The sequence below is a fragment of the Chroicocephalus ridibundus genome, chromosome 1, assembly GCF_963924245.1.
Source record: "Chroicocephalus ridibundus chromosome 1, bChrRid1.1, whole genome shotgun sequence".
NCBI classification, from domain to species: Eukaryota; Metazoa; Chordata; class Aves; order Charadriiformes; family Laridae; genus Chroicocephalus; species Chroicocephalus ridibundus.
The window spans coordinates 170661510-170689350 of record NC_086284.1 but is presented as its reverse complement, the minus strand read 5'-3'; the positions used below and the strand labels follow the sequence as shown (position 1 = coordinate 170689350).

The window sequence follows — 27841 nt, the reverse complement described above, 5'->3', positions numbered from 1 at the left end:
AGTCTGTCTCTACATATGATTCTGGTACTAATCAGGCAACAGTGCATCATTTTAACTTTATGGAATAAACTGCCACAGTTAATTATTCATCCCATTTGGTCTGTAGGTTTTTAGTTGCTTTTGATTACCTTTCTTGTTCATTTACTGCTTTAACAAGAGCATTAGAAAAATAAAGGTCAGTACAGAAATAAATACACCAGGTGTTATGTTCCTCCGTGTAATGTAACAATATTTAGACAACAGTCATATAGCCTGAAAGCAAAAGATACAGTAAAAAAAAAAATACTGAAAAAGCCTGTTAGGGCTGTCTGCTAGCTGAAAGCAAAAGATTCACCAAAATAAAAGCAGCTATATGTTCAAACATTTTCAGATTTGCTTAACACAGATACTGGGACCACTATAGTGTAGTATATCCATGTAACAACTCTTAAGCACATTTAAAGTAGTACAAATAGACTAGTAAAACCAACTATTTGTCATTATTCAACTTTTTATTGAAAAACCGTTTCCCTCCTCATAGTACGATGAAGGCAATGTTTAGTTTCTGGTATTGAATTCACAGTACAGGTTTTGAAAGATTCACGCGCAACGGGGTGCATGTATTCTTGTTTAGCATACAGAGCCGGGGTTGGGGTTAGCAGGGTGTGAAAAAATTAAGACACTTACAATGTGGCATAATAAAAACTTATACCATTTTAATACTGCTTTTCAAGTTCTCTAGATGGCTTCTGGGTCACATGAGGTAATAGATAAGAAAAGTTCTTACTATGATTAAAATACCACAAAATTGTGATATTCGATTACCTAATGTATTAGGGATGCAACTTGTGTCAGAGCTGATCATAAGTTTTCTTAGTTTTACTATTATCTGTTGGGAAGCGAAAGGACTCTTCCAAGCACAATCTTTCTAGTAGGTCATTCTCAGTCTCTCAAAAGATACCTTATCAAATGTACAGATAATCTTTAGCTTACATAACTTCACAAGGAAAGCAACAGCAGCTTTAATTCTAGGAGCCTAACAGTAAGTTAACGGCAACAATACAATGCAGCTGCAGAAATAAGTACCAACTTGAATGCAGAACAAGCAGCTCTGTAAGCCACGTAACAAGCTGACACTCAGCCTTCCCCATCAGCCTCTTGTGTATGTGCCTTCACTTCTCAGAAGCACAAAAAAGTATGAAAGGGATCATATATAAAAAAGAAAACAAACAAAACCAAGACAATATTGAAAGCCTAAGTGCTCAGTTATATATATTATTGACCATAATCTACACGTGAGGCTATCCAGGGTGTCACTTGCCTGTCAAGCAAAAATAACAACTGCTTTAAACCCTACCATTGGACTGTACTGTAAATACTGCATGAGGGGAAGATGATTGCAATTGCACTATAAAATATACTTCCCAATATTTTTTTAGCTAAACTTTTTTTTTTTAAAGCTTACAGAGCAAGTAAAAAAATAAATTAAAGCTGTTATCTGTATAACGAAAAGAATTATCAACATCCTTTTGTCTCTCTTTTGTGCCACTCAAATAACAAAGATTGGAAAGGTGGTAAGTAATAATTTAAAAGCAGTTTTAGCTGATTGAAACAGAGCCGTGACTCTAAATAACCTACAAGAGAACTAACGTAGGTAGTCTGAAGACTTTGTACTAAGGCAAATGTCACTGTTTCAAGTGAGATGCACTTCACCAGTCATTTCCTGAATTCTTTTTCCTGTTATTTCACATGCCTTAAAAAAAAAAAAAAAAAAAATCCATTTTCTTGAAGAGTTTATTCCCTCATTCTCCAGGGATTTCTTTGCAGTGACTTCATAGTAGTCCAGGGCACTGATATCACAATCTGTTGCCAGGGGAATCAATTCAGATGCAAAATGTATCATGACTGCAGAAATCAATGCGGAAGAAATACTCCAAAGATGAATCACGTGTTTAGTCATATGCGTCTTCAGCAACAGGCATGGGGGAAAAAATAACCTGTAGCCTTGCTAGTTAAGATTGTTCATCAAGGAAATAACAGTTGGGTTCTAGGCTCTCTTCAGCTTCAGACATGTTCAAACTCACAGCTTCAAGGAAGACACCCCAACCACCAAACTGACAGCAAAGACAATGGCATTCCTCTGCCTCTACTGAGGAGCTCTGGCCACTGGAGACTGAGATTTATGAAGAGATTACAAAAGAGAGTACGGGAGTGAGGACACGCCACAACAAGGGGAAAAGTGTCCTCATACCACAGACATGTTTTGAAGAATGCACTGTCACTGAAAGAGGGCATGCTAGTGTGTTGCTTTGTGTTCTCGGGCTTGCTTTTTTTATTCTTCAACAGCGAACTTGTTGCCCTCAGCCTCTACAGTGCTGGGACCACCTTGCTGTGCAGGAGGCACGCTTCACAAACACAGCCTCCCAATCATCAAGCAAGATGGTGGGGAATACACAAGGTGTCCAACACACTCCATTCCTTAGTTCAGCAACAGCTTACTCATGCTGCACTATTTCTATGAATCATGTTGACTCTAATTGTTATCTTATTCCTGTTAAGACCATGTTTTGGACCATTTTTTCAGTACGTTATTAATCAACAGGGTTTGAGCCACACATCTCTCCCATTAAAAGAGTAATCATGCTGTAATATTCCCCACCAGCCATGACCTGAATGGAGCTTCCCAAAAAAACACATTCATCACTGCTTAATGTTGACAGGAATAACTTGAAAAATGGTACTGTACGCAAGCCAGAGTGCTTAAATGGACTGCGGGCAGCACCTGATTTACATACACTGTTCTTACCTCTTCAGTAAATTCATAACACAAGTAATGCCATCTAGTTACCTTTAAAATCATGGGAGGCTGGAATTGGTTTATATACTTAAATAATTCACCACTGAAGAGAGGTGACTGCACTCCAGTTTGAAATCAACCCACAAGAGCTTGTCATTGTTGAGACTCCTCTGTGCACATTTCCTGACTTAAGAACCCCAAGCTGTTGGTTACAACAGCTTTAACTGTTATGCCTGAGTACTCCATGCTATTTTAAAACTCTATTGATTTTATTTTTTTTTTCTCTTAAATATACTCATAAAAGAGATTTTCATCAACTAGTCATAGGACAGCAAATACCTGCGCCAAATAGCTTACACCCTTTGTAATGTTTTCTTGGGACAATCCTGCTCTGTGTGTCGGGTATTAGAAAAGGTAATAAGAACATTCTGAAAAAAAAAAAAAAATTCTCTGTCAACTGAAGCTTTAGTTCTTTAGATTATTAATCTTAACATGGATGTCTGAAGTTTGGCAAGCAAAAAAATTGAACCAGAGCTAAACAGTTAACCGCAATATCCAACCTTGTATGCAGCAAAGCCCAACACGTATTAAAAGTCAGATTTTATTTTTCTAATGAAAGTGCACTAGGCATATACAAGCTGTTAAACACTTAACACTTGGTAAGATACTATGCAACAATCCGTTCCAAAAAAGGCAACATTTGTTAATTTTTTTATGCAGGTCATGATTTTCTTGCTTCAGTGCTCACGAAAGTGAAATATTAATGTCATGCACAGGAATGAAGCATACCAAAAACCCCCAGAGCTCTGTCAAGACACCTAGATCCAGAGTTTCAGAAGCAGCATCCAGAGCTACTGCAGTAAAGACCATTCTTCCACACTGTGTGGCAGCTAAGCAGTGCAGAAAGGCATTTCAAATATTTGACTAACATCAATTGCTTTTTGTGTTCGCAAGCATGGATGAATCCAGATTCTCAAAAAAATTATCAGAAACATCACTATACTATGCACCTGAAGACAATGAAACACTGCCAAACAGAATTAAGTGTGGCAAAAACCCAAACCACTAGACAGCAATGAACACGCTGCGTTCTTGGAGAGAGAATTCACAATGTAGATTGTCGAGAATTTTCCATTTATCCCCTGCCACATGAAGCATGTATCCAAATTTAGTTACACTAGTCTTCTATGAATCTTAAATTAATTCATGGAGCGTGGGTGAAAAAAATCAACAATTGTTTAAAACTAAAAGCTAAGATTTTAGTTTTCAATAAAAATGCAACCATGGAAATGGCCAAAAAAAAAAAAGGAACTAGCCCCCATCTAAAATTTTCAATGACATGTTCTATATGTATCAACACAAACACTTCCTATGGTACTTGTTCTCAGTGAAGGGCACTTGTTCTCAACTAAGACAGCAATGGTGTGATAGGAAACAGGCACATCAAAATGCGGTGGATACTAAAATAACTGTGCACATCAATTGCGGCAGGAAGCACTTTGAGTAACACCAAGCACCACACCAGATCAAACTGGTCTGCTGTCAATATCTTCTTGTTCACTTGACATGTTTTGCCTTCCCAAAGGCACACTGTCTCATTTTGAATTCATTTACCTGCCTTCACAGTGCTTTCTCTAGCCACTTATTTGCTGCTAAGAGCAAAAGTATTGGCTGGGACGTTGCATTCAAATCAAACTTGCCTTCCCAATGCTCCTCCAGAGCTCTCTCTGGCAGGCCCATTTTCTCTTTCTACACTCCACATGACTCCAACATGCTAGAGCACCTTTACCCAAGCACTTCGGGTAAATCATTAATAGAGCTTTCACTATTAACACACTTCTGTCAATTCATCACAACCCTGCTGATTTGAAAAGTTCATTCAAGTTAGTGTATAAAACTGCCTTTCATGGGAGAGTTCTATGGTAGTCATAGACACTATCAGAGAGCACATGGTACACTTGATTGGCAGCTGAATAAGCACCAGTTATGCATCAAGTGGCTAACTTGATCCCACATTAACTCCATGCTTCTGGTTGTCATGCTTCTGGGTGTCATCATTGTTAGCAACACAATGCAGAGGAGACCACAGATGATTAAAAACTTGTTTCCACAGACAGAGAGAGAGAGAGAGAACTCTTTTGCAGGGCTGGTTCTGATGGTCAGCCCAAAGACAGCAGCATCAGACTGTGTTCAGGACCAGCAGACAGGCACCTGCTTCTAAGGTTACTAAAGAAGCTAAATAGGAAACCTCATACCTGAGCACAGCCTGTATGTTAAGCAAGTTGTCTACAGTTCTACAGCTCAAAAGCAAATACCAGTAACTGCTTTAGACACTAACAGCCCAATTTCATTGTAACTGGCAATTGACAGATGAGCCACAATTACTATGACAAATTGTACGAATTTTCCAAGAAGCATCTCTAAATCACTGCTAGAAACCACATATGCCCACAAAGTCTAGCCAATCCATTTTTAAATAATACATCGGATGTCCCTTGAACATAAATCTTCTGTTATGCAGTGACTTAATGCTTGAACTGGTGAGCACTATGGGCAAGAACATTTATGCGTTAACACAGCATTACTATTTTTTAAGAAATAATTTGTGGTTGGCTTAAATTGCCCAGGCTACAAACTCCAGAAGCACACTGCCCATCATATAACTTTTTCCAGTACGCCTGGAGGGTATCAGAACCAGCAGCTAGAGCAAAAGGCTCTAGTGAATATGTATTTTAGTCTAACACCATTAAGCAAAATTAAGGCTTACCCATCACTAAATGGATTGGATTGTTAGCTAAGCAGTTTAACGTAATAATTTCATTTGAACTGAGATACAAGTTTGTCTATATTCCTGTGAAAAGCATGAGACAGGGGACCTGACAGTTCTCTACCACAAACAGAGCAATATTATCCATTACCTCTTAAAGATTTGAACCTTTGCTCAGCCTGAATGGTAGTGTGGAACAACTGCTGTATTTCTTTGGATATATTCGAATTGATAGAGAAGAAGTGGCAGGGACAGCTTGTTGTATAATCCCCTGCAATCCAGCAGAAGTATTAGTTAAGCAAAACCAATGAAATATAGTACAATATAGACCTTAGACTCATTTCCTACAGCAACATCACCAGCAACATCTTCCCAGATCCCCTCACTGCCCATTTCTCTGTGCCCTCAGATTCTCTTAAGCACCTAAAATGCTGTAAGAATACTTTCTGCTTCTTCCCGTGTCCTTAATTGTCCTTTATGATGGCTCCAACTTCATTAGTGTCCCTTGCACAACCTTTCTGGCCCAGCAGGTGGGCAGGAGAGCATATTCTGTGGATAATCTAAAACAATCTGCTTACTGATGGACCAGCAGGCCAGCCAGTGTATAATGGTCAAATTGGGTCTGACTTCCACTCCCCACAAGAATGTATAAGTAGCTGGTAAGGACACATAAAAATTATTTTCACAAGATGTCTGGGCTCATTACCTTTGAGGTCACCAGTGTCCTGTCACATTTATTAGACAGAATACGTTCACTTCAACAGACCTGAAAGATGCAAAAGCCTCAGGAAATATGTAAAATAATTTCCAGGATAGAAACAAAGGACTTAAAGGAAATTCCTGGCTCCTAACATTGAAGTTACTTTCATAAACTTATCAGGCTTCCTCTCAAAAGAAGTAATGTATTTTTCCTACTACTCAAGTTTGGAAAGTAATTTCAGAACATCATTATTCCCATGAATAAAAATTTTATCTTGATTTACTACCTTTACTTGCAGCTAGATCTTTCTCTTCTACACCCAAACTTGATTTCAACCTTTTCTCCTTGTTACTGGTGCATAGGTGCAGGCTACACATACGTTAAATGAAAGTTAATTTTATAGTAGAAACTTCCTCCCTTTTCTTAAATGAAAATTATACCAGATGCTTTGCAAGATTATTAACCAACTCTAACCCCATCTCTCTTCTATTTCTCTGTCCCCTGTGAAATCTCCACATACTGTTTATCACATGGCACCATGGCAAGACTGACTCGGGGCCACACTCATATTCTAAGCACAGGGAATTCAGCAGACGTGCTTACCCTTGCTAAAATAACAGACCACATTAACTGGCAGATCCACCACTGGTTGAAAAAAAAGTTAAGTTTATTTCATGTTCTATTTACCTTCAAGTCTTTAATTAAGTCTTTCATTATTCTCTCCTTGAAAATTTGCTCAGAAATCTATTTGTTTTAAAGCCTTCCCTGTCACTGAGGTAATACTAAGACCTTTATTTACTTGGAGTATTCCTTTCTCTCTTGCAAAGAGGTCCTACATGGCTATTCTTCTGAGAGGGGGTTAGTCCTAAGTAACCTTGTTTCCAGCACAAACACTGAAGACAAAGTCCATGTTTTATTTTCACCTTGATTACATTCACCCTGATTTGCCATTCTGCCCCTGCTCTTAAACAGCAAGGACAAAGTTAACCATTTAAATTCTATGCACAAACCTAAACAGGCTAATCTTCACTGGGAAATTTACCTATTCTCTTTTTATTTACATAGTGGAACATACCATTTCTAGTTCTAAAGGACTAAAAAAGTAAATACTTCGGAAGTAAGTATCTGAATCTCTTAACAAACAATTTAAAGGTACCAAAGGGAGATGAAAGCTAATGAGACAAAAGGGCTAAGAATGTATTAGTCCAAAGTGAAATGGACACAGAGGGAAGAGAAGAGAAAGGTTAGTCTAGGAGGTGATGGGAAATCTCCATGCTTCAGACTGGGAAAAAAAATCCCCGAAGAATCTGAAAAACGATCCATCAGTTTCATAAAAGCTCTGGACAGTATTCAGAGCTGTAACATGAGGAATCTTTAGGATATTTAGAGGATCTCTGGTTTTTTTTGTAGCGTTAAGAAAAATATATGCTGATACGATAGCACTGGTGCTTTGTTACCTTATCTAAGTACTATCAGCACCACAAGCATCATAGACAATTCAATTTATGAGACATGTGGCTAAAGTCATAGTGTCACATGCAAGAGTAGTAGCAACTGAAATACTAATGTTTAAAATAAAAATAATTAATACATGTTGCTATTGTAATTCATACTGGCCATTAAATCCCCAAAGAGGGTATGTCCTGAGCCAACAGCAATAAAATTCTCTTTTCTTGTGGTAGCTTGCAGATGAACAATGCTTAACAGTGACTTCCTAATCTTCATAGTCCTTGCGTCTATTCTCTCAACTTTGTCTTTTCATAACAAAGTTGATAAACTACAATTTCTATACAAGTGTTCCCAGAGATGGAAAACTGCAGGGACTGGTATGAAATATAGCTTAAAAAAAAAAAATTAAAAAAAAATCACATTCTATGCATTTCACACGGTGTAATTTTACAATCTTCCCTCCCACAGCAAAACACTGGAGGCAAAGATCAGACAGAGTTTCTAAGATAAATACAGTATTCATCATTCTGTTTGTGCTCATTTTTCTAAAAGGAAAAGAAAGGTTAAATACATAAAATATAGAAAGGGTATAAATATTTTAAATATTTTATAAATGCATATACACGTATGTGTGTATGTATGTATAAAATAAAAGAAAACACACAATGGCATGTATTATGGCAATAAAATTACATCCTTGTCCTCTTTTCTTCCCTCCCACAAAACACAGACAACCCCAAGTCTAAAATTGTTACTACTCAAAATACATATTTGGTGCAAACTGGCCGTTTTAAATTAATGCATAGCGACTAGGAAACTTCATTTGTCACCTGCAAGAATAATATCTAGAATATCAAGAACATCGAGTTCTGAGTCCACTTAGAAAAAAAAAAAAAAAACAACTTATTTTCGGTGAGCCATGTTGCATGAAGAACACACCTTGCCAGAAAAGAGCTTTATACAGTAGAGAGAGTCCATTACTTTGGTGGGAACAGGGGGATGACTTGATATAATTCAGGATAAGGAGGTTAAAAATACAAGTGTGTCTTCTGAGAAGTTCAAATATCAGAACACTGCAATATTTTCACATTGTCAATTTGTTCACTTCTGGAAAAAACGTATACAGAAGTGATGCAGAATATATAATATATACTTACAATTTCAAATAATGCATGAACATCATCTTCAGTCATTCTCCCTTTTTAAAATGACAAAGGGCTGAATAAACAATGCAAAGCCTGCTCAGGTAGAAGAAAGTTAAGCATAGTGTTAGCCTAAGGAATCCTTCTGAGCATTCAACATTCAAATAAGCAAGCACATCTGCTGTGATAATGCCGAGGGTTTTTCGTGTTTGGAAATGAGCTGTTGAATTGAGGACACTTTGTACCTTTGTTAACATGACTGTCTCCTAAATCTTATTGCTATTGCGAAGATAATGACAACAGATAGACCTGTCTGCCCCAGGAGGAAAAGACATTTCAGAGAACGACGCAACTTTATCACTAAAGTCTCAGAGCACTCAGATTTGAATCTTCCCAGTATGTTAATCACAGCACTGGATGCTACCAGCCACTACCCTTCTAAAATAAAAGCTTCCCCAAATTTAGCAAAGAATAATTACTACAGGAAATAAAGATATTGCTTCATGTGTTCACTAGTAAAATATACGGCAAGTTCACTTTTGTATATAAATTTTAAAGTGTCAGCTCAAATAGAACGCTTCCATGCCAACTCTGTAGTATTAAAACACACTGACACAATGATTCAGTACATTAAGAAATTAGACTGTTCAAAAATCATCTTGGAATGATAATTTCTTCCCATTTCCAATTCACTAACCCTACATTAATAAAAGTATGTATTTATCAGTCCATCAGCCTGTTGGTTACCAAAACAGCAACATCATAAGCAACATAGTTGGCCCTACATAGAAACATACAGTGATAAATTTTAAACAAGTATTCAGACACAGCTATTAAAACTTTGTCTCACTAAACCATGAAGAGTTCACACCCCTAAAATTAGCAAGCTACACTGGATGTAACCAGAGACAAAAATTTCTTCTTAAAAATAGAAATTAAAGACTCTATTTCAATGTGCAAGGGATATTAGTAGTATGACTTTAACTCTATGTGGCATTTTAAAGCTATCTTAATAGATAGTCTACATATTAATTGTAGTCCTTTATTTTCCTACAATCAGATATAAATATTATTAAAAAAAACAAAACCAGTATGAGGGTTCTGTTTTGCACATAAAATTACTTTCTCCACTTTAAATATGCAAATTCTAACCCAAGTCCTCAGTTAAGATTTCAGTTTCCATATTAACAACTTCAGTACAAGTTAATTGAATCAGCATCTGTAATAATGGTATAAGGCTGAACAGCCTTTGTTTTCTCGTTGCTAGAGAAAGACAAAGTGAGGGAAAGTGGCAAGATAAGCTGTGTGTCTGCAGGAACAGGGACCAGTGCTGCAACTCCCTACGTACTGCTGGCTGCAAGCAGGCAGGCACAACTACACAGTTACACTTGAGGAGCTATGAGTCTGAATGATCAGACACAAATTTCCTTGCCTCAGGCACTGATTTGAGCCTGTAGATAAAGCGAAGAAATTTCCTCTTTCCCCCAGCTCCCTCCTTTCACCTATTCTCTTCAAAATGTCCATTTATGAATAGCAAAAGCAATGACATACTGAAGATTACAAGGCACATTCTGAAAAGAAGACATTACAGTTTGGGGAATTCACTGACAGATCATGCTGAAGAAGCACTTACAAGGGGAACTAATGCATTCTTACTCTGAAGATTGGAATAGAGGAAATTAGAAGATCATCATAACAACTAAAAGTTTCAAAAGAATTAGGACACAGTATCATCTGTCTCTGGAAGGCCAGGATTTATGCAAGTTAAGTTACGTATTTTCTCAGGCACCCTCTAAGTTTGGACCTCTGTTGGAGACATTGAGTACAAATTCTATACATGCTTAAATAGAAAAGCAGTGCTCCAAGACAGTCTTTCCACCCCAAACTTCAGCCTTCTTTGCTCTTCTACCCCTGTGTACTCTCTTACTGTGCTATATGGGCTGCTTTTTCAGCCACACCTACTTTACAAAATGAACATGACAGCACTAATACTTGCCAGCATCTGGGCATAAAGTAGTCTCACGTAAACATGAGAGTGACATTGAAAACTTACCACACAGCACTTCTTGACAAGATGTGATGCTGAAACACTATACAACTTTACACCTAGTCTTAGAAAACTAGATTGCTGCTTCTTAGGGAGGATTCATTTTAATTGGCAGAACCTGCCAAAAAGGTTAAGGTAGACTGAGGTCTGATATATACATGAGGAATAAACAAGTGTCTAATATATCCTATCATTACATCTTTTGCTTTAGGGCAGGCAAGCTAAGATGAACTCCTTAAACCAATAGAAAAATGTACTGAAAATAATAGCTTACTTCAAACACAAAGTAGTATATACACAAAGAAACAGGTTCAATCACACTTTCCAATTCCACGTTCTAAAAATTCCTACAGAAACTTCTGCCTTAGGCTTTTCAAAAATCAGGTTCTGGATTTCTGAACCTTGTAATGCCTACTTTGCTGAAAGAATTTCCCACCCCACCCCCCATCAGCAACACCTATAACAGACAATACAAATACTTTAGACTGTAGCTGTGTGCCCCCAGCTCCTATCACTAAAAGCTTGTCTCTTTCTGACTACTTACTGACATGCTGTAAGTTCATAAATGCCTGTTTTCATTAATGAAATTACTACAAATAGCATCTGCAGAAGGTCTAATCCTGCACCACTGAAATCACCCAGTGCTGCTGATGATTTATGCAAGAGCAGGACACAGCTGATGGGACTGCCCTGGTAGTGATCTCATCTGCCTGCAGCCTCAAGTCTCCCACAAGACAACACGTGGAAGTCAGTATCAGTCTAATTCCAATTCAATGTACCACTAACAAAGTGCAAAACATTGACAAACCTAACATTATCAGAAGCACGTGCTGCTGTCAGAATTAAAGAGAGCCCTACAGATTTACAGAAGCAATCTTTTACTTTCTTGCAGTAATGATAAGGTAAACTCCAGATTACTCTCCTTCTTTCCAAGTCACATATTGGTATTTTTTCACCTTTCTTCATTTATTTAAAAAAAAAAAAAGCAATCCATCCACAATTTAATTCTGGATTAACTACACAGAGAAAAACAATGCATTTCTGTACAGTACTCACAGCAGGAGCACTCTGTAATAATCATAATTGAGCCAAAACAGAGAGAAGAGGGGAAAGGAAAGGTAACATCCTGTACTGCCAAATTTTTGATCACCCAGAGACCAATGGTTTCTAGGCATAATGGCAAAGCTGGCAAAAGACAGAGATTTAAAAAAAAAAAAAGGTTTTGTGCAGTTATGCATAATTGAAATGAAGATTCAGTAATATTAAGAATGCACAGTGCAAGAGGGAGAGACACAAAAGCCTTTTGCTTTTCTGCCTAATAAAAGGAACTCTAAGTCCCACTCAAGAGTAAACTTGATTTGGCACAGATGTCTAGATATTCAGTACATACATCTAGTCCTAAAATGCATGAAAAATGGTGAAATTTGCATCTTTTCTGCAGTGCCTGCAATATCCACTGCTACACAGCTATTTAATGGGGATCGAGTCACACCCGGCTTCAGATGCTCACCTGTATGTGATTTAGTTTAAGAACCTACCAAATCAACAGAGACCACCTGCAAGAGTTGTACTCCTTTCAGCTACAGAGGGTGTACACAACTACTGTCAGAGCAGATGCCCAATTTCAAACAGTTACACAAGACTTAGACAATTCTGGGGGGGAAGAAGCACCTGTGGCAGAGAGTCTTAAAATCTGTCTGTTGTGGAAAGCAGGTATGTGTATCTGCTGCATATTTTTGGATCCCCACAAATAAGTCAGAGGCTTTTTTTTAAAGTCCACACAGATGGCTAATGATTCTGAAATATGTGTCCTTCACAGTGTTTATCCCCTCCCCTGGGCACACTGGGAGAAGTCATATTCTCTTCAGAGAGGTTAAATGACTTCCATTGTTACACAAGGGCTGAGAGCTGTCACAGTAGCCTAAAACCATGTCACCGTAGCCTTAGGCTAACATCGTCACCACTGCTCTAGACTTCATTTCAAAACACAGCTAGTCTTCAAACACATCACTGAACTTCAACCTTCTCTGACATTAACTGCCACACTGCATAATGGTACAGAGCACACAAAGATTATTCTAGTTGACTCTCTCAAGTCCAAACAAGAATAACTGAAACAAGGGCTTGGCTATTTGTTTCAAAACACCACAAGTGGGTGTATCTTCATTGCAAGAGTACTTCTTCAAAATTAAAGAGCTGTTAGCACATACACTACAGTATAATGTACATATTCACTAGTAAATGAGAAATCCCACCTAAAATATGCATGAAAAATGGCAATATAGGTCAAAACACTTTGTGAAAGAACAATTTGTAAGCTACTGCACCAAAGCCCAGTTTCCCAAACCTAAAAGAACATCATAGCTTCTGGCATCAACAAATCACAAACAAAATCTTGACACCAAGTTTTATAAATGTCACTAGAGATTCCACTTGATCACTTTCAGTCTGAGCTTTGTCAGGTCATGTCTTATTCTCCTGAACATTCACCTGTAATCCAAGACTTTCCAGTTCCTTAGTAAAAAGAGAGAAGGAAACAGGGGAAAAAAAGGTTCCTTGGAGGCATAAAAACCACACAGAAAAGACAGGTGCATCTTTTTTCTAAATTTAATTTATATTGCAAGGCCCAATGATGCCCCTCAGGCAGAAATCCATAGGAAGACAGTTTCATAAATATCAGAAATAGAAGATTTGCTCAATAGGATCTCTCTGTGCATTAGAGAGAGAATACCATAGGAGTTAACACTGGAAAGACACAATGGAATGACCTGATAACGGCAGACCTCCTTTACCACTAGTAGTAAGCATCTAGCTTTTACAGACACTAATGGTCCTTGGTGCTTCCCAAGACAAATTACTACGGACCACATCCATATAGTTTAGGGAAACAGAACATGCAAGGGCAAACACAGACAGCCTCCGTATTTCTGTATATACTTGCTGTCAAACAGAGGAGAAACTCTCACTGATTGTCAAAGATCTTCTCATTGTCTTCACTCTTTTCTTAAGCCTTCCTTGGGTCTTGTTAGGAAATGCTTTCACTCTCTCTCACCCCCCAGCATTCCCATGCCTCTGGTACAAAGGTCTACCAAATACAACCCACTTGCACTGGACAGAAGGAGCATAATTCTTGTACAGATCACAGGCCTTCATCAGGGCCAGCAGCACCTGTTAGTGATGGTGCTATATATCAGAAGAACCTGAGTGCCCCCCCATTGCATGAATTCACGTGCAAAGAAAGGGTTCTACTGTAGAGACCTTCGCAAAAAGCTGAGCAGGTCAGCAATGTAAGAGTATGGCAAACTCACCGTCAGCCTTCTGGACACATTTTAGTCCAACAGGAGCCTGGCAGCTACCGAATCAGTCTGTTGCCATTTACTACCTGGCTAAGATATCCCTTTAACTCTTGTCTTAGGAACAGGCTGTCATCCTTCTTTTGTTCATCAAAACTGAAATTGTGTAATTTGCTCCAAAAAAGGACTGGTTACATGTGACAAGATGTAAACAGATTTCTTCCTTAAGATATGGAGGGAGGAGAAATGAACAAAGATGCCCACTTTTTCTAGATGTAAGAGGGAAGGGGGAAGAAAGAAATCAGAAATCTGTGTGAAGAGATACTTTGCTGATCTGAAAATGAGTATCAGGGACAACCATGACACAAAATTGTGTTATTTCTGCCAAAACTTCTAGTAAAACAAAGATTCCTAACATAGTAAGACCCACACACCCCCGTATTATGTACATGCCTCAGTAACTGGAGTAATACCAAGTATTGACGCATTTCATTTTATTTTCAAGTCATCTGTGTAGAGTCAAGAAGAGAAACATGAAAATTACACCTGACCTCTGCCATAAATTTTTAGCCTGATTCCAGCCAAATCCAATTTTTCACACCTGCTTCAATACATCACAGATTCTTCTTAGTGGTTTAAGTAAAAAAAAAAAAAAAAAAAAAAAGCCAGACACATAATTCAATAAGTGCAGTCAAGTTTATTTTACCAGACCAAAGAGAATCCAAAGGCATGTGATGCAGGATGCATCCTCTTCAGAACCCAATGGATCAGAATGTTATTTGTAAACAGTAGAATTGAAGTAGATATGAGAAGAAAGGGTTCCAGAAGTTGACATTTAGCTAAGCTTTCCTTCAACAAAATGCCTCAACAAAAAGACGTCATTAACATTTTTACTGTATTAGTCACTCTCACACTAACTATATTTTATTACGTTTTCTTCCTTTGCTTTCTTTAATGTGTCCCACCCCCAACAGCAAGAAGCACTTCTCCTGTCCTTTCCTTGTTACTATAATTTTCAGATTTGAACTCATGTTTCTTCTAGACTTACGTAAGATAATAAAAATTTGTTATTTTAAAATAATTGTAATATATTGACACTGGTATGACACTATTGACACTGATAATTCAGTGTCCACACACAGCACAAATATCAAAGTGTGGATTCAAAGGCTCCAGACCAGTACATTCAAAATTCACAGATGAAATTCTGTCTCACTTACAGCATCTAGAACATTTAGATAGTTCTTTAAAAAAAAAAAAAAAAAAAAAAAAAAAAGAGAGATAAAGTGGGAGTGACTCATTTCTGGGCAGACATGCTTCCCCTGCTCCTCAGCCCCGGGACACGGAGTGAAGAAGCTTGGCACTGGGAGGGGTGCAGAATCTGTAAGCACAATATGACCACAGAGCGGGTGAAGGAGCTCCGTGCTAGGGTACTGTTAATGGACTTGACACAAGATAACTCTGAGCAGCTTTGGGAAAGCTGGCACGGTGAAGGTGGCAACCTGCAATGCTGCAGATTGGAGGAGAAGCTATGAATAAGTGCACAGCCAAAAGTCTTCTTTGGCCCTCCTTAAGAAAGAGTTCCTCACACCTGATCTAGGCAACTCTTACTCCACACGGTCTGTTCATTTAGTTCTTCTAACACTAAATGTCTCTTTGAGACTAGTACTGGGTTTGATCCTACATGGTTCCAAAGCTTCCACCTTTCCTTGCAGCTGTCTGCATCCTTCAACCAAAGCTTCTTGTCTATTGTAATCCAAAACACAGTGACCACTGGAGTTCAACAGACAGACACCATCCATTTGTTTTAAATTTATCTCCTAGGAAATGAGGACAAAATAGTGAATCTTCAGAAGTCCTTAGCATGCTTACAGTACAGTATGCTACTAAGCTGTACTGCCCTGAATTAGAAAAGTGTTAAAAACCAGTTCTAATTGGTCTGTCAGTTTGATCTTTGGGCATCACTCACCTGTACAGACATGCTGGTATAAAGCAGCACATTTTCTGCATATTTATATCATTTTGCATTTGAACAATGAGCACTAGTTTAATTGTAATTTCTGTATTACACGTGCTGGAATAACTTGGAATAAAAGGAGCGAGTGCTGTAAAACCAGAGAAACTTGCTACATCACCTTACCCTAACAAGGCTTTTCTTCCTCTCACAGCAATTCTTGTGGTGCAGCACAGAAAGCCCACTTAGATTTAAAAACTAATAATTTACAGACCCCAAAGTATTGACTCCTCACATTTCCTGTACGCTGTGTTACTTGCATTTTTGGTGCTGGTAGGAAATATCAGTGTTTTTTTAAGAATGGAGGACTTACATTTCCACCAACTCTACACAATGCTTTGTCTCACCTTATAAATCAATACCTCCTGTGTGCATAAGCTGACTCCAGAGCATTGCAGCATTCCCTGTCTTTAAAACATCAACTTCCACCATAATGCTTCATCTTCAGCTGAAAAGCCTTGTTTTAAACACAGGATTAACAAGCTAATAGAAAAAAAAATAATATTATTTAATGCTTGAGAAGCCAAAGGTGTAGTATCTTGTAAATGAGAGTAGCCTTTTTGAAAGTCGTAGTCCTATTAACTTTAACAAAAATCACATGACATAGATATACACACACTGGCTGCTCTTTTCATCTCAACTTTTGCCAGGAAACTAAACAGGTTTCTATACATTTCTAGCCATTTTTAGCCTTTAGTAAAGGTTAACAGAGAAGTATTTAGAATTGATGCCAAATATTTTCTATTAAAGGTCCATTAAAGTACACCATAGTCTCAGTGTCCAACAGAGAGGTAACTAAGAAAATATTAGTAGCAGTGGTTTCCATAACTTCTGCACTCTAGAATTTTATCCAGTTGCAATACCTAAACAGAACAATAATGAGGTTGGTCAGCTCTCAATATTATTTAGGTTTTCTGTTTTGTTTTTTTTTTTTTTTCTGAGGAAAAAAAAGAAAAGACTTATTTCAGCTTTCTACAAAAAGAGCACCAAAGCTCACAATTTGTAGATATTCTTTATACCTCAGGCAGCAGAGACCTCGCTCCACTCTCAATCTTGTCCCTAAATTAAAGCTTAGATTATGTACGAAAATATAAAGAAACTGCATTAGAGGAGTTCTTACTTGCTGAGTGTCTGAAAAAGGTTAGCTGCACAGATACAAGCCATCCCAGTTGCATACCAGGTCCCATATGTCAAGGCTTTAGAACAGCAGGTTTATTTTTGGCTTTGCATATTAATCTTCTGCCCTCCTTTCAGACTAAGAGAAGGGCAGCAAACTTCAATAGTAAAGATATTTGCAACCTTCATTAACAATAGTGCAAATGCCCTTTAGTGAAGTTATTCTATCTGGATACATGAAAAACAAGAATTATATTCCACCATTCCCCAACACTACATAGAAACTCATCTCCCACACAGGTCTTTCCCAAAACCACACTCACTGTGGGGGTGAAGATGAAAGCTGCACATTTGCTAATGGTGCCAAAACAACTAAAACTGGACAATGGGCAGTCGCACTCTTTTTAGCCTGGACAATGTTAGACGTCAAGTCCAGACAAACCCTTAAAGGCTCAGCCTCAATGTGAAATTGTGCCAGGTGGTACCTAGTTAAAGCCTTACCTATGGAGATGACGACAATAAGCAAGCCAGGGATCTAGAGCTGTTGACATCCCCCCTACATCACCATTGGCAACCTGACAGAAGAACAATTATGTGTTCTTCAAAAAGAAAGCAAAGCAGAAGGGTGGTGATTTTCCCCCAGTGACGATTATTTTTTAATATATCTAACATTTAAAAAGGTGGTAATAGATGCCGCAGTCCTGCGAGCAATACCATCTACTGCAATAAAGATGAATCAAAAATGCAGCAAAGGGAAGGAGACACTATACAATCTTCAGAGACATGAATTTTGCAGGTGGAGACCAAGAACTATGGAAGGTCTAAGTATAAAACTTCCAAACCTAAAAATTAGCTTAAACCTTGAAAAGAACATGCATCCCCACTTCTAGTTACTGTTTAAAAATGCCTTCTTGGGTTGAAAGGGAGAAGATGGATTGGGTGAAAATACAAGCTTTATGGCTTGTAACTCTACCGAAGAGGTTCACCTTGCACGATCAGGGGAGCACAGCAACTATACTAAGCTGTACAGCAACAATTTCTCCCTTTTCTTTCTGTTTGACAACAACAAATTACACCTAACATTGACCTTTAGCTTTTAGATGTATTTAATTCCAAAACTCAAAGTATACCAAAAAAAGATACCAGCTTTGTAAACTTCCTAACATTCTTTTCTGGCACTAGCAAAAAAAATTAAGAAGTTACAGTTTTCCAAACAGTCCTACAACGATAAAATAATTAAAACATGATTACTGTTTTACATGAACAAACCAGGCTTTTCTTCAGTTCTAACCAGCTAATCTGTCTTTTTGGGTTCACATTACAGTTGTGGTTTCCCTCTCTTATTCCCAATACTCCTGTGTCATGCAGCCTACTCTTTGACAGGTTTCACACATTTCTAGATACACCGTGGATTTAAAACCAATGCTTAGAGGTCCTAATAATATTCTGTCTCATGAAATTATCTTCATCTCATGTCAAAACATGAGGGAACTGTCGGAAAAGTGTGCATAAATTCTTCGAGCACAAAATACCTGGAGGTTTGGTTACAAGTCACAAAAGCCCAGAACAAGCATTTCTTCTACAGCGATCTTTGCATTTAAAGGAACTCTGGGAGATTTTATCTCCCTTTCTCCTAAAACTCTGGGTGGGGTGGTTTTTTGGTTTGGGTGGGTTTTTTTTTTTGTTTGGGTTTTTTTTTTGTTTGTGCTTTGTGGGTTGTTTTTTTTTTATTGGGGGTTTTGGTGTTTGGTTTTTTTTACTTTTTTAATCCTTCTAGGTCCCTTTATGTTATTTCTTCCAAACGTACTAAAGATTTTAAGAAATAAAGGGAATCCAAGAACAAATGATGAAAGTGATTAGAGATTTAGAAAGAATTCCATATGAGGAGAGATTATCAAAAAGACTGCCTCGCTTACAGACAAGATGAATGGGAGGGATCATAAGAGAGACATGGAAAATTAGAAGAGACGTTCCACAGAATGTTTTTTCATCACTAGAAAGCAAGAGGATTTTTGTATTCTTTTTTAATGTAAGCCTTTTTGTGTGTGTGTGATCATGTAAGAATCAGTTCGTCCACAAAACACTGATTCTATTGCTAGTCTCACTAAGGATAAAAGCACAACAAGACAGAAATTAAGACTCTCTATTTGTTAATAAATAAACCACATCTGTTCCAGGTAAGCTTTTTTTGGTTTTTAAATAAAGGAAAAATTCTTACAATTTCACATATAAGTCTATCACTAATAAGAGAAAGTTCTGAATAGGCTCCAATGTGCAGGACATTACATAATTAGGACTTCCTACATCTCTCTCTAAAGCATCTGGTACTTGTTAAAAGCAGGACTTATCACGGCATAGACTTCTGATGGGATGCAGAAAAGAAACTCGCCTGTTTTAGTTGTACTAGAAAAGGATTTTTCTCCTACAAAGTCATATGTATAAATTTATAATCCTGATGAAATGTGGAGGATTGTTGCACTGCAAGTAGTAAGAGATCAAGACTGAAGAGCAATGCCCTGATCAGCAACCAGAAAAGAATTTGTACACAGGTTTCTGAGATCTAAAGAGGACAACCTGGTGAGCATTCAGAGATGACAGCTTTAATAGAGCCCTGAAAGGCAGCCCTGACACAATGCTCTAGAAGCAAAAATCAACACAATGAGGCATAAGTTAGCATAGACAAAGTAGTTTGAGCACCAGGGATGTTACTATTGCAATTGTAGAGACCTCTGCATGGACTTCATGCTAAGAAGCACTGTGTAGCCAGAATTTGAGCATCTCTAAGTTTCCCACAGTACTCACTACAAAACCAAGTCCCTTAAGAAAGCACCATGACACTCTAGCTGTTCTGCAAGCTACATTCCAGCAAGAACAGTACTTGATGCACGACAGCTAAAAATGCAACCTTTGTTCCCAAATCTTGTCCTATTTCATGGCTTAGATCCTGATTTTGAAAGATTTGTATTAGTTTTCAAAGTGTTGGAGGAATCAACTAGTAGTGGATGTGAAGCACAGTGAAGCTGGAGCAACTGGGATTAGCAGAGGTGAACTGAAACAATCTGCACAGCTGTATTGCCCACATTGATTCCACCTGTACCCCCTGAGCGAGCTGCAGTAATCCAGCTTAGAGTGACCAGATACAGTTGACAAGGAGAGGCAGGAAAACTCTCCTGGAAAGGTACCTTTCTTAGAGCTGGGGATGGATGATTTACCAGAATCAAGGTAACCACAAAACTGTAAATCTATACCCACCAAATAATACCAAAACTGTAAGGCACCAACACTATTGCACTACAAGTAATAGTGGTTTTATGCCCCACTCTGTGCTGCCATGCACAGCATATCTTGGGTCTCTTGTGACTCATCCAAGGAGAGAACAGGAATCCAGCCTCTCCCTCAAAATACCTGGCCTCCTTAGGCACCAATGACTCCCCCCATGTTAAGAATGACTCAGCTGTTCTTCATTGAAGCATTTTCTCTCTTTCAGGCACTGGGAACGCTGCACAAAGTGTGGCATATGGTTCATTGGAGAGTTGTTAGCAGGGCCCAGGTTATCTTATACTTGAAAGGACCTCAAAGAAGAAGGTACTGAAGAGACCTGTTGTCTTACACTAAAGGAGCTTTTTAGTTGCAGTAGGAATTTTAAAATCCTTTTCCCCTCAGATTCTATTGCTTACAAACTCAGAAGGCTATATTCACAATAAGTTGTTCTAGCACTTCTGCAAGCTGAATTTGGCGGTGCCTTCCTATCATATATAGAGCTGCAATTTTGGATCAGTCTTCTTGCCTGACCATAGAGAAGGCTTCACTTTCTCGTTAGAAAAATCCTTAGGTGAGCTTGAAAGCCACAGGCAGTAACCTACAGGTCTGGAGAAGTCCTTCAAAACCTGCCCACCCACAAACTGGACTCATTAGCCTGTTATACAGGCTATGAGACCCAACAACTACTTTGACGCCTCTCTTTCCCCCAGGCTGCTTTATTAAATGTATCTCACCCTACTCACTGTGCTTTTCTCCATGAATGTTTGGGAATAGCAGCTTTAACTCCAACTGCTCTGATGCTTTTTTTTTTTTTTTTTTCAATCTCTAAAAGAAAACCAGCATCCTGCTTCTTTCCTATATGATACCACCAGTTGTTGCTGCTACAGGGACTGACCATTTCCAGCCCCCTGGTTAAAGCAGTAAGAAGAACGTTGACGTTATCCAGGCAATTTACCCAGGAAAAATTCCTATTTGTCCAGAATAAACACAAATGGATTTAATGCAAGCTCTTGCTATCATCTGGAACACGCAACCTGCTGCTACCACCTCTAGAAATTATATTACAAGTTCTGTGACATCAGACACAACTTGGAAAGCCCAAACCCTGGAGCAACGCAGTTACCTACAACTCTACAAACTTGTTACAGAGTTATATTTTCAGTTCTCATGGTCTCAGGAAGGAAGGTGAGGCTAGTTGTGATGAAAAGAAACACCAAAATCAGCCAAAAGCCCAATGCTTTCATAAAATTGCCTTAAGCATGAGATTTTTATTTTTTTTTCAATAAATAAGTACAATACACAACACTGAATGTTAGCCATGACACTTTAGGCTTTTAAGAAGATCAGCTAGACTACAGAGTGGAGGCTTCAGGTTTAACTCTTAAACATACCAAAAACCATCCTTGAAGGTGTATGCAACTTTCTTCCATGGCCACAGTAAGCTAGGTAGCGCATTATTCTTGTGGCAAGAACAATTAAGAAAAACTACTTAGTTCAACTTGCAAAGAGAAAATCAAAGGAAATCCTTAAAATTTTTAACTGGGTTACAACTAGCATGTGCACCCAGCTTACAGTATGAAGAGCATTGTAGACTCCAGTAGTAAAGGTACAGTGTACCTTTTTACCTGTTTTTAAACCATCTCATTATGCCACAACAATCTGAAGCACACTGTCTCCTTTCCAGCACTGTCAATTAATGAGCTGGAGGGATGGAAAGAACGGCTAATGTGCAGTACAGGAAAAGAAAACAAACACCACCACCACCCCCCAAGGGGCTCTCCCCCCAAAAAACGTTTTTCTTCACAAATAGCTAATCCCTACACTTCAAAATGTAAAGCTCATTTATTGACACATACACGATCTCGGCACAGAAAACGAAATTTCTGCTGATATCCCAAGTCAGCTAGAGCAACCTTCTTTTTCTTTGCATCTTTCTGAAGTGCACAGGAAGAAAGAGCCATTTGTTTTACATTTGTTTGAGCCGAGCATTTAGGTAAAAGTTTGAAATCTGTACATGAACTAGAGAGCCAACTGCTTTCATCAGCGTGACATTCACCACAAAGAATACTAAATATATGAAAGGATCACGAGCACTGCCTATACGTGGTTAGCATATATTGTATGAACAAACCATCAAAATAGTAAGATAAAGATTAACTTGCCAGCAAACCATAATAAAAGCTATCCCATAAAGCCATAAGTCACGTATATACAGTATATTCTCACTTTATCCCTAGAATGCACAGACACACCTTTTCTGTCGATCTCCATCCCTGCCACAGCCCTCTTGTAAGTAACTTCAGGAAGGGAACCATAATTATTCTCTGCTGCTAGATACAATCACCCGATCCACAGTTTATTAAACAGAGACCTTGAGAAACAGGACCAAAACCAGCTATCCACCAGTGTGATCTAGACACAGAGTCACTTAATTAAATCATCAGCGCTGTTGACTTTGGTGAGTAAGTTCTGTTACTCTCACCTCCAACTAGTTTCTGTTGTGGATGTATCTTGAACATCAGTTTCTCTTATGACAACTACCAGTTTCATTTCATTTTCTTATGCCACGGAGTATTTAGAGTAGGAATATGGAAAAAAAAAAAAGCACAGATAAAAAAAACCCCAAAACAACAAACTTCCCTTTAGATCGACAACGCAGCAAACGCGGAGACCTCTCGGGGAACACGCTGCAGGTCGGCGGTCGCCTCTCAGAGCTCGGCACCCCGGCCCACCACCACCCCCGAGGCCTCCCACTTCCGAGAGTGGCCCCGACACCCCTTCCCGCGCCCTCACACTCCTTACCCGCGTCTTGCGGCGCCGGTGCCGCTCCGGGTCCGAGTACGTTCTGTCCACGGCCAGCGCCGTGTCGCTGCCCGGCATCCTGCCTCCCCACCGCCGCTTCCCTCCTTCTCCTCAGCGGTGCCCGCCAAAAGCCCGCGCGCAGGTAGGGGAGGGGAGGGGGTCCCGCCAACGGCCGCCCAACAGTCAGCCCAACCGCCGCGGCTCTGAGGGGGGGTCAGGGCTGCCGCCGCGGTGCGGGAGGGCCGGGCACGCCCGGAGGGGCGTGCCCGGCCCTCCCGCACCGCGGCGGCAGCCGCTCGGCTTCTCTTCAGCCGCCACACCCGGATTAACCCCTCAACCCTCCGGCTCCCGCCGGCCGGGTGTCGCGGCGCCCGAGGTCGTGAGAGGGTTTCGGGGCTGCGGTGTTTCCCCTCCCTCCTTCGAAAAAGGGAAGGCGCCTGAGGGGAGAAGAGGGTGGGAGCGAGCTTTAGCCTCGAGGGAGTGGGCCGTGAATCGCTTTTTGTAAAAAAATTTTGAAGGCCGGCGGTTCCGAGGGGGCAGCAGGAGCTGGGGCAAGGATGATCTCCCAGAGGTATGGCTGGACGGAGGGGTGACAGCCCCATTCCTCCTGAGGACAATCACTGCTTTGGTTCAGGCTTTTCGCCAAAGCTCCAGTTCTTGGAGGGTTATCATCCAGGCGAACTCAATCGGCCATCTCGACTTCTTTCAAAAGAAATCTAGACCCTGTGGCTACAGCGAGACCTCACAAAACATAGAATTACAGAATGATTTGGGTTAGAAGGGAACTTAAAGATCATCTACTTCCAACCCCCCTGCCCTGGGCAGGGACACCTCCCACTAGACCAGGCTGCTCAAAGCCCCATCCAGCCTGGCCTTGAACACTTCCAGGGATGGGGCATCCACAGCTTCTCTGGGAAACCGGTTCCAGTGCCTCACCACCCTCACGGTAAAGAATTTCTTCCTGATATCTAATCTAAATCTCCTCTCTTTCAGTTTAAAACCATTACCCCTCGTCCTATCGCTCCACTCCCTGATAAAGAGTCCCTACAGCGTAGCAAATCCTAAAGGTTCAGAAGTCCAAAGGGGAAAGAAAAGAAGAAACCAGAAGTATTAAGTATGTCGTTGTTTTGGGGCAGACTCACTTGTAAGGTTTTGACTGTCTGTGGTAGCATAAGGCACCCTGGACACGGCTGAGTGGTGCCGCTGGAAAGCACTCCATACCCAGAGCTTCTCACAATAAACTTGTCATAAAAATTCTATCCAACCAACTAAATAATCTGGGCTTGCACTGTCCAAAGTGGTCAGTGGGGCACAGCAACCAGTTCGGTCCCCATTTCTGCACATTACACACATGAGATAAATCCTTCAGTGTGGTAGCAAGGGGGAGCTTCAAACCATACTTGTGAACACCCAAGGAAAACACGTTTTCCAGGGTTTGCATGTGCCAATGTACTTAAATTCCTAAAAGCTGAGCAGAGTTCCTGACTGATTCTTGCATTTATCTTCAGAATATCTATGCTAAGGAATGCATTTAAATCAGTAGCACCTAACACATTTTAAACTACTGAAAAGTGTAAGAGGAACACTGTTTTTATAATTACTCATTAAGTTATACGGGAGGTGTACTTTTTTCTTTTCTGGAGTAAGTAGAATAGTTGGGTTACCACTTCTACCTTGTTACACAAAGTAAATCTGGAGCTCCTTCAGACTGACTCCCCTGCACCAGCAGCGGGACTTCACCTTTTAGGTACAGTTGTTACGATGCTCATGCGTGAGTCACGCTGCTTTTCTTCTCTAGCTGAGGACTGCAGCAGTCCTAAGGCATCTGCATACATAAACATACATAAATCAACACAGCTAACTACCCTCGAAGGGGCTTGCAGCTTTTAAAAAATATTTCCCTGACACCATTTACATTTTTGTTGGCATCTTGTGTTCTGAGGTAATACTACTATCAGAGGTTAATTATCCGACACAAGGGCCTCCTTGGTGTTGTCATGTAATGATGTCTTCAAAAATTAAAGACCTGAAATTCCAAAGTAAAAATAAATCCCAGACCTCACCTTCTTGGCAGGTGTTTCTGCTTCAACTCTAACACCAGTTTTTACAGTGTCATCCCAAATTCATAAACAAATTAAGTAGCGAGTGGGTTTACTAAGGGACAGGTGATGACTTGCCATCCTTCCCAAACTTCTTATGCAGCTTCCTATACTTCTTACGCAGCTGAACAAGACAGCTGGAGTTGGAAGGCTGCTGGGAAAAAGCTTTAAAATGCGAATTGGATTTCTTCTGTCCTTCAGCTCAGACATGAAAGCTAATTCATGACTCAAAATGTGCCAGAGGGTGGGGAACTCTGAAGGCAAAGGTCAGTAAGAAATTAAATAGGCAAATGTTGTGGGTTTGGGGTTTTCACCGAAGTCATAATTCTCATTTCCAAAGGGGACTGTGCAGTTTCGAGCACCTAGGATGAAACATCCTTATTTCCTCAGAAACTTTCGGGAGTTTTTTTAAGCCTTGCCAGACGTAGTTGATCAAAACATAGAGAGGGTAAGCAGTTGGATAAAGAGGCACATAAAAGGCTTCAATTGCTTGGCTCTTTAGTAACACAGGCTTATTATAAATCATAGTTTATTCAAAAATTTAGGAGCTTTATTTAAATAATATCACCTTTATTTAAATAATACCAGCAGACTAGCCACAAAATGATGAAACTTCTCTTCAACATGAAAAGAGAGAGGGATGTGCAATATATATTTAGAGGTATATCATGTGTGGTTGGGCTCAGCAGTATTAACATACATGCTAATGTATTTACGAAGGAAGCGCTCTCTCCTAGCGCAGCTTCCAAGAAGAGAGGATAATATGGTTACTCTCACAAGACCTCGATGTTGCGTTAGTCACACCTTCCAATCAAGCCTGTGGATCCGTTTGCTCGGCTGCTGCTCTCAGCGGTGGCAGTTACTGCCACGCGTACCAGCAACAGCAGCTCCAGTGTCCTGCGCCAGCAGCGAAAGCCCCAGCACTGGGTGGTTCCTGGAGGACCTGTGAGCACGGGGCAGTGGGCTGGGCAACTAGGAACAACTGCTGCACACAGCAGCCAGTTATGGTGGAGCAGAAATAGCTGCCTGGGTTAGAGGCACCTGGCCCATGGGTCAGGAAGGCCCTTCCACACAAGCCAAATTAGGAGCTGTTGCCACCTGGGCAGCCTCTGCAGGTGCTGCACTTCGGAAACATCTCAATAAATAGTTCTTTTCATATGTTGGAGTTAAATCACCTGCATCTTCAGAAAGTTAGTTCAGCGTATAGCAAACCATGGTGCCATGCAATTCTCTGGCCAAAGGCTGCTCTTTTCCCCCTTTATCTTTCCCTCTCACTCATGCGCTGCCAGGTCCTCCCTGGCCTGCACCAGGAGTGGAAAGACTGTTATTCTCTGATGTGTTTCCGGAATATATTTCATTTTGCTTGGCTGAGCAAAGACAATTCCCCCTCCTCTCGCACACACAGCGCTCCTTCCCCACTCCAAAACAGGGACAAGATTCCCTGAATGTGGCAGAATACTGCACAGCACCCTACCTCTGACAGCCTCACCAGGTACATCTCTTACTGTTATTTTCAAAAGCCCACAGAGTTTGAATAAATGCTCTTCCCACATGCTGCACCTATTCCCAACCAAACCTTCAGCCGGCTAAAGCAAATCCTTCCAGATAATGGCAGGAGCATGAGCTGGACTCACAGTGACATAGACAGAAGTGGTAGCCTATAGATGAATTCTCTCATCTTTTGTTCTCCTCACAAAGTATTTTTAAAATTAATTTCTATGGTTTAAATTAATGACAAAAGCATTGAATCACCCCAGCCATCTATTGTGTCAACTTTAAAGTTCAAATACCTCAAAATCCCTCACTGACTGCTCAGCTGTCCTTAGAGGCACAGAGTAATTTCATCCTTTTCCAGTGCTTTCCCTCACTTCAGCATGCTGGCATGACCCACAATGCTTAACTCTTGATATTTACATTATTTTGCCTGCCTTTTTTAAGTGACCTTTTAAAAAACAATGCCAATTAGGAATGGAAGGTCTGATTAGACTGAAGATCACTAGATCACTGTACAAGGGCGTACACCACTGTATTGGGCTTTCAGAAGGTCAGATGTCAACAGTGGGTTTGTCTGCATTGCCCTGTTTCAGGAAAATCAAATCTCCAGAGGGGCAGCAGAGGCACTTGCCCAAAGCAGGGCTGTCAGGCGGATTCTGAGCTTTGTGCAGATGAGTCCTGTCTCAACTCTTCCCTGCACAGGCTGTGTCTTTGCCATCCATTTGTGGCTGCATGGCCCCGCGCATCAGACACAGCAGTCCCACCTGTGAGCCGTGAATTATCTATACTGACTCATGCATAGGCCATGTAGGGAAAAGAAGCGGCAGTGGTGACAGTGGGATTACTTAGCAAAACCCAACTCCCACACAATGTAATCCCAT

General features: G+C 40.0%; 1 protein-coding gene across 3 annotated transcripts in view; it reads right to left on the bottom strand.

Annotated features, from left to right (window-relative positions):
* TMCC3 (transmembrane and coiled-coil domain family 3) overlaps positions 1-27841 on the bottom strand; it is a 140367-nt gene that overhangs the window by 22357 nt on the left and 90169 nt on the right. The window contains exon 1 of one of the 3 annotated variants that reach the window (XM_063322786.1): positions 23368-23596. The exons of the other annotated variants lie outside the window; for them this stretch is intronic. Coding sequence (XP_063178856.1) covers positions 23368-23445 — 78 coding nt within the window. The 5' untranslated portion in view covers positions 23446-23596. Of the gene's footprint in view, positions 1-23367; positions 23597-27841 lie in introns of those variants that run through there. 3 annotated transcript variants of the gene reach the window in all.